Source organism: Piliocolobus tephrosceles, chromosome 2 (assembly GCF_002776525.5).
Source record: "Piliocolobus tephrosceles isolate RC106 chromosome 2, ASM277652v3, whole genome shotgun sequence".
Lineage (NCBI taxonomy): Eukaryota > Metazoa > Chordata > Mammalia > Primates > Cercopithecidae > Piliocolobus > Piliocolobus tephrosceles.
The window spans coordinates 64,653,207-64,667,813 of record NC_045435.1 but is presented as its reverse complement, the minus strand read 5'-3'; the positions used below and the strand labels follow the sequence as shown (position 1 = coordinate 64,667,813).

The window sequence follows — 14,607 nt, the reverse complement described above, 5'->3', positions numbered from 1 at the left end:
AAGAAAGGGAATGGACACCTTAAAATCACATTTTAAAACATACCAAAATAACCTACTGATAACCAAGCATTTTCTCCAGGACTTTATTTGAGAAACTGCATATTGTACAGATGACAATGAAAATGCAGTGTCCTGGCCTGGTGATATGTTTGAAAACTTGTTAGTAACTGGGTGGTATTCAAGCACTCTTGAGAAACAGAGTGACCATTTGCCTACTTTAAGAAAAGTCAACTCTGGTTTCATATGAATTTGCATGTTACCAAAACACTTGCCTTTAGAAAATACTTTCAGTTCTTTTCTCTGGCTGATTGAATTAGCTCAGGAGAACTTTATGGTCAGATTGCATTAATCTTTAGTTTGCTATATGTTCCACTAGATGGCAACATACTACAGGTTTAGTCACCAGAAACACTGCAATTTAACTGGTTTTACCAAGCACCACTGCCTGGGATGGTAAAATGACCGGTCCCATTAAACCTTAGGAGTTCAAGACTCTCAATTCCTGCCACCTGTTCTTTCTCTCTATATTGAATTAGCAGTTCACGCTCAAAAATGTTGGGGTACAATTATATCAGCCTAAGACTACGTTTCATCACACAAATAATGCATGAAAGCCCACATCTGGTTGTTGGTGAGAAATAAGAAGCTTGCTGAGAGATAAAGTACCTCAATCACAGCTGACCCACTGGGATGTGGAATCTATAAAAGCAATGCTCTTTATCACACACTGACCCCAGAGACACTGCCCCCAAGGACTCTCAGTATGTTGTACTTCCTGGACAGTTGCTAAACCGCTGCACACTAGGGACAAAACCCACATGAGCTCAGAGGTGGAGGCAAAGCCAAAGGCCCATGCCCTGGTTGGGATAAGCACAGCAAGGACTACAGTCCTTGAACTATGAACCAGTGAATGCTCCCTAAGAGTCGAACCTGAATATCAAAAATGCATTTATGGCCAGCCACAGTGGCTCATGACTATAATCCAAGTACTTTGGGAAGCTGAGGCAGGTAAATCACTTGAGGACAGGAGTTGAGACCAGCAAGGCCAACATGGTGAAAGCCCACCTCTACTAACAATATTAATACAAAAATTAGCCGGGAGTGGTGGTGCATGGTGGCACATGCCTGTAATCCCAGCTACTTGGGAGGCTGAGACACGAGAATCGCTTGAACCCAGGAGGTGGAGGTCGCAGTGTGCCGAGGTTGGGCCACTGCACTCCAGCCTGGGTGACAGAGTGAGGCTCTGTCTGAAAAAAACAAAAAATGCAATTCTGAATACCGCTTCCTTATCAGAAGGTCACTAAGGAAGCACAATCACGGACTAGTTTAGGGGAAAACCAGGGACTTCCACTGGGTAGGTGTGGTCCCATAAAGAAATCTACCGTAAAGCACTGAATTTACAACTCAATTTGCTGGACATTGTTTTAGAAAGGCAAATCCACATTAAACACCACGACTGCATTTTGTTGTTGCCAGACTTTAAGCCTAAAATAACTATGTCAAAGAGTGTGGCAAAGAATGAAGTACTCAATCAATACCTTGCTAACGACAGTTCATGCCTGGGCCCCTGATGAAATATATCAGTCCACATGGATTGACTGGGCTGTAGTTACTGAAGTATCAACTTGGATAGATATTAAGTTGGCTATTTAACATAGATTTTATGTCTTTTTCAGCTTTGATTATTTTTTAAATGAGGGGAAAAAATTTTTTTAACTCTTAACTTTTTCTGAATAGACTGTTAGCATGAAAAATCTTTCATTTTAACATTAAAATACGACTTTTCTTCCTTTAACTGACTGCTCTACTACATAGGCCCAGTAAATACATTCCTGGATCTCCCAAAGCACACAGGAGACTATACACAGGGCTTCTTCCCTCTCTGTGTGTTGGGGGGTGGGATTCTAGAGCCCAAAGGGAGGATATACTTTGCATTTGTTATTCAAAAAACTGTATATTTAAAAAAAATTTTTAAACTAATTTTTAAAGTTCACTTCAATTTGAAACGGTTTACAATGAGTATAATTTGAATGTTGCTTCATATAGTATTATGTCAATTTTAACCAAATACAATGTGAGGATAATACCATTTAACCTAGACCAAAAAAAAAATCACTGATGAAAATTTACTATATATGGTTCTTTTAAAATGCCTCTGTCTCCACAGTCTGGTCTTTTACTCGTATTCCAGTGCAGGAGATAATTGTACCAAGTTACACAGGTCCCCTCAGTCTCATTATCCAGGTTTTTTTTGAAGAAATCACGTTTCCAGAGGCCCTAAAATGACTCTAGAATAAAATAACAACTAGGAAGTGCTTATTAGTGTAACACAACTGTGTCAATGACTAACATGTAAGTGCCGAATTTTTGCTAGTGTGCTGAGCCTCTGACCTCCGTTGAAGCACTGCAATCCTATTTATGAAGCTGTCGATATTATTTATCACCATTACAGGTGAGCAGGCTGGTGCTTAGAGAGGTTTGGGAACTTGTCCATCACCACTTATATGTGATTTGAATACAGGTGACCCCTCTGTGATTTTCTGCTCTTCACCCCTCACTGCTGAGCTGCCCATTCAAGCCATATATACACTTGCCCTTTTTAATGGAGTTGTAGAGTTGACTCTTTTGGTATGTTTCCATCAAGGCCACCATTTTTGCTGAATCCCAATTTTTTTTTTTTTTGTTTATGGGACAAGGTCTCACTCTGTTGCCCAGGCTGGAGTGCAGTAGCACAATCATAGTTCACTGTATTCTCGACCTCCTGGGCTCAAGCGATCCTTCTGCCTCAGCCTCTCAAGTAGCTGGGACTACAGGTGCATGTCACCTGTAGTCAGCTCATTTTTGTATTTTTTTTGTAGAGGGAAGGTCTCACTATGTTGCCCAGGCTGGTCTCAAACTCTTGGCCTTAAGTGATCCCACTGTTTTAGCCTCCCAAAGTGCTGGGATTATAGGAGTTAGCCATCAACCTCTAGGCCTGAACACCATTTTTAATACAAGATTGTATCCAGGTAATATTCTGAGAAGAAACAATATTAAAATAGTCTTTCCAATGGAGCAGGGTAGGGAAGATCTTCACAAAAACCAAAAGGATTATACTCAACAAAAGCTCTATTTTAACAGACTAACATTTGATGATACTGATGTATTGGGATTTGAAAGGAGATAAGGGCTGGGCGCAGTGGTTCATGCCTATAATCCCCCCACTCTGGGAGGTCGAGGTAGTTGGATCACTTGAGGTCAGGAGTTTGAGATCAGCTTGGCCAACATGATGAAACGCCATCTCTACCAAAAATACAAAAAAATAGCTGGACATGGTGGTGCACGCCTGTAATCCCAGCTACTCAGGAGTCTGAGGCAGGAGAATTGTTTGAACCTGGGAGGTGGAGGTTACAGTGAGCCAAGATTGTGCCACTGAACTCCAGCCTGGGCAACAAGAGCAAAACTCCATCTCAAAAAAAAAAAAAAAAAAAAAAGAAAGGAGATATATTAGGCTCCAAAGAAACTCAGTTTCCTAATTTCTTCATGGAGGAGGGTGATTCTGTGATCTTAAAGATTCTTTCCAGCTGCTGGGCACCTTTCTGAATATTCAGGCTTCAAAGTAATAAAACAGTGTTGTCGGAAGTACTAATGGTAGTAAGTACTTGGCTGGCCAGCAGAAGGCAAGGCATCCTTTTGTGAGTCAAATGTCATTCCAACAGTCACTGAAAAACACCAATGTGCCTAAACCTCATGCCTGAACTTCATACTTGTTTAACAAGCAAAATTGGGCCATATCCACAGAATCAATTTCAAAAGAGCAAATAACCCGAGATTTTTAAACGATCTGCCCTGTGAACAGGTCAGTCTGTGCTGGACTTGCTGATTCAAAATTGAACTGCAGCTGTATTATCTACGGTTACTGTTTCTTTTTTTCTTTTTTTTTCTTTTGAGATGGAGTCTCGCTCTATCACCCAGGCTGGAGTGCAGTGGCGTGATCTCGGCTCACTGCAAGCTCCGCCTCCCGGGTTCATGCCATTCTCCTGCCTCAGCCTCCCGAGTAGCTGGGACTACAGGCGCCCGCCGCTACGCCCGGCTAATTTTTTTTGTATTTTTAGTAGAGATGGGGTTTCACCGTATTGGCCAGGATGGGCTCGGTCTCCTGACCTCATGATTCGCCAGTCTCAGCCTCCCAAAGTGCTGGGATTACAGGCGTGAGCCACGGCGCCAGGCCTACGGTTACTGTTTCTTAAAGAAGCAGTGCAAGCTGCTCATGGCAACGCTGCAACCTGGGCAGCCGGCAGCAACACCTCTCTTCCCTGTCACCTGAGTAGACACTTGTAGCAACTGAAGGTAAATGTTTGTAATGGATGTCAAGGAAGGAAACATTTTTACTGGTATCACATATATAATATATTCTTATAGATTTAAAAATCTTTTTCTTTCATTCATGTTATAAACCTTCCCTTCCCAATAGAACCCTAGTCCAAACCCTGTCTCCACAGACCAGGGGTGCTCATCTGAGGGTGATGTTGCACCCCAGAAGAGATCTGACAATATCTGAAGACATTTTTGGTTGTCACAACTGAGGATGTGCTACCGGCATGTGGTGGGTAGAAGCCAAGGCTGCTGCTGAACATCCTACAATGCACGGGACAGCCCTCACAAGAGAGAATCACCCTGGCCAGAAAGCCCATGGTGCCCATGTAAAGAAACTCTCCCGGCAATGTGTAACAAATAGTCTCAGGGACTTTAACATTTATTTAATCAACAAAAATGTTTTGCACACCTTTCATGGCCGCTGGGGATACAATGGTGAACATTCTAGAAAAAGGCCTTTTCCCATAGTTTATGTTTTGGAACCAACATCCCTCCTCTCGGAATTCCCCAGGCTCCCAAAGGCAAAGAAACAATGTTCATATTTTTTTATTCTCCTGGGAGGGAGGAGGTGGGAAAGAAAGCTGAGAGAGAAATATACATGCTGATAATGACCATTCCTAGTAGAAGATACAGGCAGAGCTGTGGAAAATCACAGAACCCAGGAATCAGGACCCTGGTTTGGAATTTTCTGAATCATACGCCGCCCTCCCACAGTATACAGCTAGAGCTGAGAACACAGCAATGGAACAATAAATGCCCCTTGATGGATCAGGTTAAAGAATTGGAATAGTTCCACCAGGGGTTTCCTGTTTATTTAATAATATTAACGTAATAATGGCTCCCTTTTATTAAGCATGTATTATATGAATGGGTTTTGTAGATATTATCTCTAATTCTTATAGCAATCCTGTCAGGTTGGTTTCATTATCCCCACTTCACAGATTAGGAAACTGAGGCTCAGTGAACTTGTTTTTCAGTAGCAGGACTAGGTTCTTCTCCTGGTCTACCTGGCTCTGAGGCCCATGACCTTCCCCTTAAACTAGGCTGACTCCCAATAATAACTGAGCAGTCATTGTCAGCATAGGTGTCCCATAGCACATCTTATGTCATATCCCTCCTTGGGCCCAACAACTGTTCCTGCCTGTCATTCTCGCCTGCCCACCATACATCTAGCCACACTGCTGGCAAAGCACAGAAGCAGAGGTGCAGGAGAGGGCTAGATGCTACTAGAATCCCTGGCAATAAAAATATCCCCGAATGTAACATAAATAACACGATTCAGGAAGAAGTGAAGTGCTTGAAAGCATTGTATCGTTTTTCTTATTCCAGAAATGCTGGGCCCCCAATAACTGAAAGACCACATATCATGCTGTACATGCATACATGATCTCGTTTTATCCTCATTAAAACACCTTAGGTAAATAATAGTTGCAACGCCACTTTAAAGCTAAGCAAACTAAGTCTGAAGGTGGTAAGGTAACTTGCCCAAATATACACCACTGGTTAGTGGCAGATCTGGGACTTGCACCAAAGGTTACCTGACAACCATGCCCTTAGTCATAAAAGTCATTAAACTAAAAAGCTCCTACATGACCAATATTCAGCCTGGCACCCTCATAAACACACTGCACCAAGCATGGCCCCCGCTGTCTGCAGCTTACAATCCTCCATTCAGACTTCCCAAATATGCCTTCCCTATTAAACCCCACTTTTAAAGATACAATTGCTGCAGCCTAAGCTCATTAAGAAAGTTCATGGGGACAGACGCCTCTGTAAATACCTAAGGAAATTATCTTAATCATTACCTGGCTATCTTTTATCAGGCCATAGCACGACTTGCAATCCATATGTATACCTAGAGATGCTTCTTAAAAAGCAAAGAAGCTAAAAAGGTTTCTTCAAACCCTGCCTGCATCTTTGCCACTCAAAGTGTAACCAGGCAATGGGTAGCATCACCTGGGAGCTTGTTAGAGTGGCAGTCTCCAGGTCCCCATGAGACCTGCTAAATCCTAGGTGATTTGTATGTACATCAGAGTTTGAGACATGCTGGCCTATGTCATCTAAATTAAGTTGCCATAAGAAATGCTAACTTGGAAAGTAAAATCTAATGAACTACAGCATCACAAGACAAATGTAAAATCACTATTGTCACAAACGCATTTGTCATCACCCAAAGACATCAAGAAGAAGTTATCCTTAAATGTGAAGGACAGTTCTGTAAAAGCACTTAAATACGGGTTTTCAGGCAAGAGCTCTCTTCTTTTCTCAGCAAATTCTGAAGCAGGGAGTCCTTGGCTTAATCATCTCCCATGAAACTGGCTCTTGGTTTCCTTATTTGTAAAATTAAGAGGTATAGCCAGATAACCTCTTAAGTCCTGTCCAGCTCCGATATTTTAGGATATGAGAGAACTGTATCCCATCTGTGTTCATGTTCACAGGAAAGCAGTGTGCAGTGGGGTTAGGGACACCAGGGCTGGGAGTCATACAGCCCTAATTCAAATCCTGTTTCTGTTCTATATTGCTGTGTGACCTCAGGCAAGTTACTTCTCTGGGCCTCATTTTTCTCATCTGTAAAATGTTGCTGATATATCCTACTTCAATAATGTGAAAATTTTGTGGATAATTATGTACAGTATCCAGTCCAGTGCTTAACACAAATGAGTAAATTGTAGTTCATATTAACAAGTTAAAGTGGGAAAAGATGTCTGAAACAGTATGTGGTACAGTATATCCAATTATTGGATACACATGCCCAATACACAGGCACACAACAAATGTTTGCTGAAAAAACCAATGATGACCATATTTCATCTTACGTGAGAGATCATTTCGTTTCAGCCAAGAGAACCCACCTTAAAGGGGAAGACTTTAAAGGCAGAGGTATAACTTCTAAATGCTAGTCTTCCTGTTGGATTTACAACATCCGGCTCAGCTGTCAGAGGGAAAATTTGCACAGCCCAGTTACATGATTAAGTATGCCCCTCGTATGCCATTCACTCCATTAAAGATGATTTCATTTTAATCACTTTTAGATAGATCTGTGGCTTGTGGCTACACCAGCTTCCTGTCTGATCAAGAGTCACATACAAAAATGGCCCAAGCCCTATTACTGACAGTTAATAATGCATTTACTGAAAATATCTACATCATTTAAAGGTTTTATTTCTGCACATTTATTTGATTTTGATTTCTCCCTGCTTTCCTATGGTCATTCCTAGTCTATCTTACAGCTCTTTTTGACAGTAGCAACTGGGGCTCCTTTCTTGAGATACATTAATCTTTTAGTACATGGAGGATGGTTGGAGAAGTACAACAGAGTTAGAGTTTACAACAAAATTCAGAAAGACCAAGCTGTGAACCATTCCCATGACAGATCACTAAATTGTTGTCATGTGCCCTGGGTTTTGAAGAAAGTAAATGGTCTCTGTAATATTAAAAGCAGAAATGTTTTTGACCAGCTAGTGCCAGGTAAGGACCAGAAATTTTTCTGAGTGACGATGTGAAAGGCCCTCATACCTTTCTGCAAGAAGCAACCACTGACCTGAGGTGGAAAGGCTGGAAGTACTCTTACGTCAGGGCCTCGCCCCTGCCAGATTTCTCAGAGGACCTTTATCCCTCACAAAAAATAAAATCTTGGGCCATTTAGAGCCTACAGGTTCAGGAGGGCAAGAGTGGGAAAAAGACAAGAAGAGTTCAGATGCCAGCCACTCTCTACCTGTCAGCCATGGCCCTTCCATCCAGTCCCCTCCCCAACCTAGTCCCAGGAGGCAACTCAATGAATAAGGATGACTTTGGGGTCCCTTTTATCAAGCTAGGCCCTACCTTCCCATATCAGATGTTATTATGGACCACACCATTGAAATGCATTTTGAAGTATTGCACCCTTTGGTCCATCTAGAACTCAACACCTCTCAGAATTCTTCATTGATACTACTGAAACATTCAGCATGTGAGATATCCCTCCTGTGAGGACAAAGCCCAAGGTGTAGTCATGTTTGCAATCTTATAACCTGGAACGGTGACTGGTAAATAATACACTCAATTGATATAATCAATACATAGAGCGGTAACTCTCAAGTCTGGATATCTATAGCATTTGTTACAAATCTACCTTTCACCACAGAGGTCTGAATAAGTAGGTCTGGGGGAGGGTGGGAAGCCTGTATTGTAACAAGCACAGCCAGGTGATTCTGATGGATGGATAAGGGAATATACTTTGAGAAACACAGGCTTGGTGGAGCTAAACTATGACTGGGTGGAGTTGGTGCCAGTTGTATATGATGGCTCACCTTTCTAATGAGAAAAAAAAAAAAGTCTGCAAATACTCAGCACCTACTGTGTACCAGGTACCGTAGTGTGCACTCCTCAGAGTCACAGACATGAGGCAGTTAGATCCATCCAAGGAAAGGGCCAGTAGTCTGATGTGACCAGGAAGAGCGAACAGACTGAGTGGTACTGCAGAGGTGAAGAGTGGTAGGTGATAAGGTTAAAGAAGAGGTGGGTTTGGGCAGGGCACCTCTAATCCCAGCACTTTGGGAGGCTGAGGTGGGATAATTATGTGAGCCCAAGAGTTTGAGACCAGCCTGGGCAACAGAGTGAGATCCTGTCTCTACAAAAAATACAAAAATTAGCTGGGTGTAGTGGCACATGCCTGTTGTCGCAGCTACTTGGGAGGCTGAGGTGGAGGGATTGCTTGAGCCCGGGAGATAGAAGCTACAGTAAGCCATACTTGCACCACTGCACTCCAGCCTCGGGAACAGAGAGAGCCTATCTCAAAAAAAAAAAAAAAAAAAAAAAATATATATATATATATATATATACACACACACACACATATTTATATATATACACATTTATATATATTTATACATATATTCATATATTTTAAGAGGTGGGTTCCACTTAAAAAAAGCAATATATGAACGTATACCATAATCTGTAAGTCCACAGTTTCCCTTAAAAAAAAAAAAGGTAGGGAATTTTTCACTGAAACTAAAGGGGTCTTTATATATATGTGTGTGTCCATATGTATGTATTTGTAAAGGCCAGGTCTCTGTCAACTAGGCTGGAGTGTAGTGGTGTGATCATAGTTCACCAAATCCTCGAATTCAGGCTCAAGCAAATGCCTAGGCTCAAAGGATCCTCCAGCCTCAGCCTCCCAAGTAGCTGGGACTACAGGTTCTTGCCACCATGCCTGGCTAATTTTTTTTTTTAATAGAGACAAAGTATTGTTTGTCTCTTTGGTGCCTAGGCTGGTCTCAAACTCTGTGTTGCCTAGGCTGGTCTCAAACTCCTGGCCTCAGGAGATCCTCCCTCCTCAGCCTCCTACAGTGCTGCGATTGCACGGATGAACTACCACATCCAGCCTAAGGGGGCCCACTTCTAAAAACAAACAAACCACCACACCACCACCTCTCAAAGCTGCTCTGGTAGAAGTGGTGGTGGAGATCCAGAATCCCTACTGTCTGGATCACATAACCTCACAACAGAGGCCCTCTTAGGTGGTAAGAGACATAAAGTAAAAATCCGCTGCTATGGCAGAGGAACGGGGCGAAGGAGTTTTGGAATAAGACAAGGTGTATGTTTAGAAGGCTACCCATGCCAGCCCAAGTGGGGGATGCCTGGAGAGGGGCAGAGCTTGGGAGCAGGCAGGAAGCTAAGAGCCGGCTAAGAGGTAACTGGAACTAGACACAACCAGAACCTGCAGAGAGAGGGCATGGAGAGGGGAAAATGGCTTAGACTTGGAGCAAGTTTTCCCAGGGGAATTAACAGTATGCGATACACAACTGGATGGAGTACGGTGCTTGAGAGAAAGAAGATTCAATGATCAAATGGAAATTCCAATTCTGAAAAACTGAATGGTGGGATGGTTAACAACACGTGGTCAGCAGAAAAGAAAGAGAATGGAGAGAAATCGGCTCAGTCACTGAAGAATCAGTACTGCATTTAAAGTGCCTGTGAACTTCCTTAGCTTTCAGATATGTGTCCAGAACTCAGAAGAGAGCTGAAGGCTGGAGATGGAGACTTGCAAATGATTAGCAGAGTAATGGAGCCACCATAGGAGAAGGTGAAGTCGCTGCGGGTAGAATTCAACAGCACCCTGTTCAGAGTATTCAGTGCAGGCTGACTTGTGCTAGGCTCTAACCCAGGAGCTAAGGACAAGGCATCCGGGACGAAAACTCTGCCCTCATGAAGTTTACATACTAGTGGGAGAAGACAAGCCAATGGTGGTAATGCTATGGAGAAAATAAAACAGCGTCAGGGGCTCGGGGTGTGTGTGTCAAGTCGCTTGTGCCATTTCATAACAGTGGTCAGGGAACATAAGATGGTTTGGCTGTGTCTCCACCCAAAATCTCATCTTGAATTGTGATCTCCATAATCCCCATATATGTCAAGGGCAGGACCAGGTGGAGGTAACTGGATCATAGGGGTGGCTTCCCCCACACTGTTTTCATAATAGTGAATGAGTCTCATGAGATGTGATGACTTTATAAGCTTCTGGCATGTCCCCTGCTTGCACTCAATTGGTCCTGCTGCCCTGTGAAGAAGGTGCCTGCTTCTCCTTTGGCTTCTACCATGATTGTAAGTTTCCTGAGGCCTCCACAGCAATGTTGAACTGTGAGTCAACTAAACCTCTTTCCTTTATAAGTTACCAAGTCTTGGGTAACTCTTCGTAGCAGTGTGAGAACGGACTAATATGGAAGGTCTGAGAAGGTGACGTGAGCAGAGGCCTGAAGGACAGCAAAGAGCAGGGCAAGCACTGATGGAGGCGAGAGCACTCTATGCAGTAGGGGGCGTCCGTGGCTAAAGTCCCTGCTTGGGATGATGGCGAAAGAGCAAGGGGACCGATGAGCAGAAGGGCATGGCAGGAGGGAGAGTGACAAGGGAGAAAAGGGTCCTGGGTGGGGCAGGAAGAGCTGCAAAGCTTTATGGGTTACTGTAAGCCCTTTGGCTTTTGCTCTGGGGACAGAAGTGGGAGGTGGTTACAGATGACTCCAAGATTTTGGGACTGGGCAACTGGAAGGACAGACTTGCTCTTAACTGCTCTTATCTGAGATACAGATAGAAGGAAGCAAGTTTGGGAAGGTAGTTGAGGAGGTAGTTCAGTACACGTTGAGTCTAGTTGTGTATTACATTGGACATCCGTGGAGACAAAGGGGAAGGAGCACTGGATCTAAGAGTGTAAGGTTTTGGGAGCCACCAAAATTCAGGTGGACATGAAAGCACTGTGACTGGATGAGACTCCTGGTGTAAATGGCGCAAAGAAGAGGCCTGAGGCCTGAGTCTTGTGGGAAAAAACTCAGAGGGAAGGGGGTCGCCATAAGATCAAAAGGAAGCAGTTAGAGACATATAACCCAGAGTGGCTTCCAAGAATCAAGACAGGATACTTTTAAATATCCAGAAAAGGGGAGAAAAATTCTTCAGCCTGTACCCCCAATCTAAAATTACCTCCCTCAAATGCTGAAATCCTTAGCCATACAGTCCAATTTTTTAACCAAATAAGGACTTACTGGAGTTGACTATTAAAAATACTAATAACTTTACTGAGTAGTTTTCCAACTCATCCAGTGGGGGGAATGACTTTAGGTTTCCGGCTTCCCAACATGGAATTCAGACAAGCTGCTCCAGAGACTGTTTGTTGGGGTGTGGGAATGGGGAGGGGTTGGTAGCTGGGGAGCATGGTAATGACAGTATTAGTAGTTTACACTTATGAAGCTCCTTATACCAGCTGGCACCTGTTAGGTGTTGTACATCATGTCTCTCATTTAATCCTCAGAACCACCCTGTGAGATATAGCCTATGACTATCCCATTTTACAATGAAAGTGAGGCTTGGTGCAGCTAGGTGACTTGCTCATCAGCACACAGTAGGCTGGAAGGTAGGACAGGCCAGGAGGTAGGACGCCAAAGGAGAGTTTTAAGTAGCAAGAGGCCTTTGCATGCTATGGAACTCAGAAATGGATGTCATCTTGCCAGGTGGACATTGGCTATGCTGCAGGGAAGGCTGCCTTGGAGGGCTTTCCTGACAACCTCACCAGTCTCTAGAATGTTGCTTACCTGGGGGGAAAAGTCACTAATGAACTTCTAGAACACAATGTGTTCATAACCTCAAGGGGGAGAGGGGCACCTTATATAAAGGTAATGGATTCCCAGAGAAGTAGAAAAAGTTCAATAAAAATTATGAGATGATTGATCCGGCAAAATGAATTCATATGTACAATATTGGAACTCATTATAATTTCTAAATTAACGGCCATTTCTATTAAAGATCTGGACACTGTGGCAATAATGTATTTCATTTGATGATCGACCTTCAGAGAACAAAAATGTGTAAATCAATAGTAAGATATAGTTTGTGTCTTCATTAAAGTTACTATAATCTTAAGCTACTGGTCTTAAAAGATTGTGTTATCTGTAGTATTGACATTTTAGACGAGTCCTTGAAAGTGTTGTTCCTAAATGTAAACTAATTTTAGACCTGTTTAAAAAGAAACTGTCTTGATACTGTTTCCACCAGTCTGCAGTATTCACAATTTAGACCACAGGTCCAGGTTTAACACCTTGAAAACAGATACCAGGTAACAATAGCACAGTTGCAGCACACCTATGAAAACAGACACATGATTTCATTCTGCTAAGGTCTGCCAAAAGCACTCTTGTTATGACAGTATAACGCTCTCTTCACATCCCATAATGAAAGTGAAAATGTTTTGAAAGACTCACTCCACCTCCCCCACCCCCAACTTTTTTGGGTCTCCGGCAAAGAAAATGGCAGCAAGTGACAATTCTTATAGACGGGTGCTATAAGAACCCAAAAGGAAACAAGAAACGAGCTTGTCTTCACCAAAAAAAGATACCACTTTTTAAAAAAAATCTTGCAATCATTTTACGCAAAGCCTTTTAAAACCAGGTTTGTGTGTACCAAGCAAACTTCTCAGAACACTGTCACACATTTCTTCCCAACACTTAGCCAGAGCAGACACGATTTCATCAAAATTTCCAAATGCTCTTGGGACAACCTTGAGGTGTCATCATTGGGCACCCACTGCAGGGCAGACACTAAGAAGGTGCTTTGCATTCATTCGTGTATTCATTCATCAACAATTTCCGGTATTCTTACTAGAGACCAGGCACAGTTCTAGGTCCAAAATGTCCAAACACAAAAAGCCACTGCTCTTTTATCCTTAACTGAGGGAGGTGTTGAGGAGCTGGGGAGACAGACGGAAAGTAAACAAATTCATATATAATAGAATCCGGCTGCATTAAGCATTAGGAAGAAAAAGAAGGAAAGGCAGGAGAATACAAAACGATGGAGCAAGGTTTCTATTTTAGATACGGTAGTCAGGGGGCCTTTCTGAAAAGATGGCACCTGGGTTGTACCCTGAGAAAGCCATAATCCACCCCCTTCCTGACAAGGTGAGCTGCTGTTCATTACTGAATCTCCACCACATAGCAAGTGTGTGGCTCCACCGTAGGTGTTCAGGAAATACCTGCCCAGTGGATGAGGAAGAACTGGAAGAGGAGTCCACCGCAGCAGCGGCCGGACACAGGGTGGGGGCGCCCGACATTGCACCACCGCACACCTCCCAAGGGATGGGCAACTTTTCCGAGCGCTGTCACAGCTGAGGTCGTGTCCTGAGCTCCCAGGCGCCCCGCGGGGTAAGCAGGACAGCCCTCTCCCTGTAGTGGGGACGCGGCCACCCCCACCCAGCTCGCCCACCCTCTCCCACGGCCCGGCCAGCACGCCGCGTTCCGCTCGGAAGCGAACAAGGGGTAGAAAGTGTTGCCGAAACTTTTCGGGCTGCGCTGTCCTCCCCCGGCCCGGAGGCGAAGCCGCCCAACAGCCGCCAGGCGCGGCCCGAAACTGGCTTCCGACCCAGCGGGGCGAGTACCGGGGCGCGCAGGCGGACGCGCGGCGGGGCCGGGGTCTGCGCCGCAGCGGAGTGGGGCCGGGGCGAGGGGCCGCGCCGAGACAAAGCGGCGGTAGCAGCAGGACCCGGGTCGGGGCCGCGCGCAGCAAGCCCCGCGCCCCCTCACCTGTCGAGCCAGAAGGTCCAGGGCGAGTGCAGCGGGACCGCGCCCGGCTCGGGGTGCAGCGCCGACAGCTGCTGCAGGCCGAGCGGCGGCTCGGGGGCGGCGGCGGCGGCGGCTGCGCGGGACCCCGGCGGCTCCCGGGCCCCGGCGGGGGGCGCGGCGGCCGGGGGCAGCGCCATTTTCTCCGCCCCGCCTGCGAGGCCGGCGGACGTGCGGA

At 44.6% G+C, this 14,607-nt stretch overlaps 1 protein-coding gene across 6 annotated transcripts in view; it reads right to left on the bottom strand.

The window, feature by feature from the left end:
* The window catches only part of EIF4E3 (eukaryotic translation initiation factor 4E family member 3), a 76,824-nt gene that overhangs the window by 31,378 nt on the left and 30,839 nt on the right, over positions 1 to 14,607 (bottom strand). The window contains exon 1 of one of the 6 annotated variants that reach the window (XM_023200050.2): positions 14,394 to 14,601. The exons of 4 other annotated variants lie outside the window; for them this stretch is intronic. In XM_023200050.2, coding sequence (XP_023055818.1) covers positions 14,394 to 14,569 — 176 coding nt within the window. In that variant the 5' untranslated portion in view covers positions 14,570 to 14,601. Of the gene's footprint in view, positions 1 to 14,393; positions 14,602 to 14,607 lie in introns of those variants that run through there. One more of the 6 variants, XM_023200068.1, reaches the window with a different exon arrangement.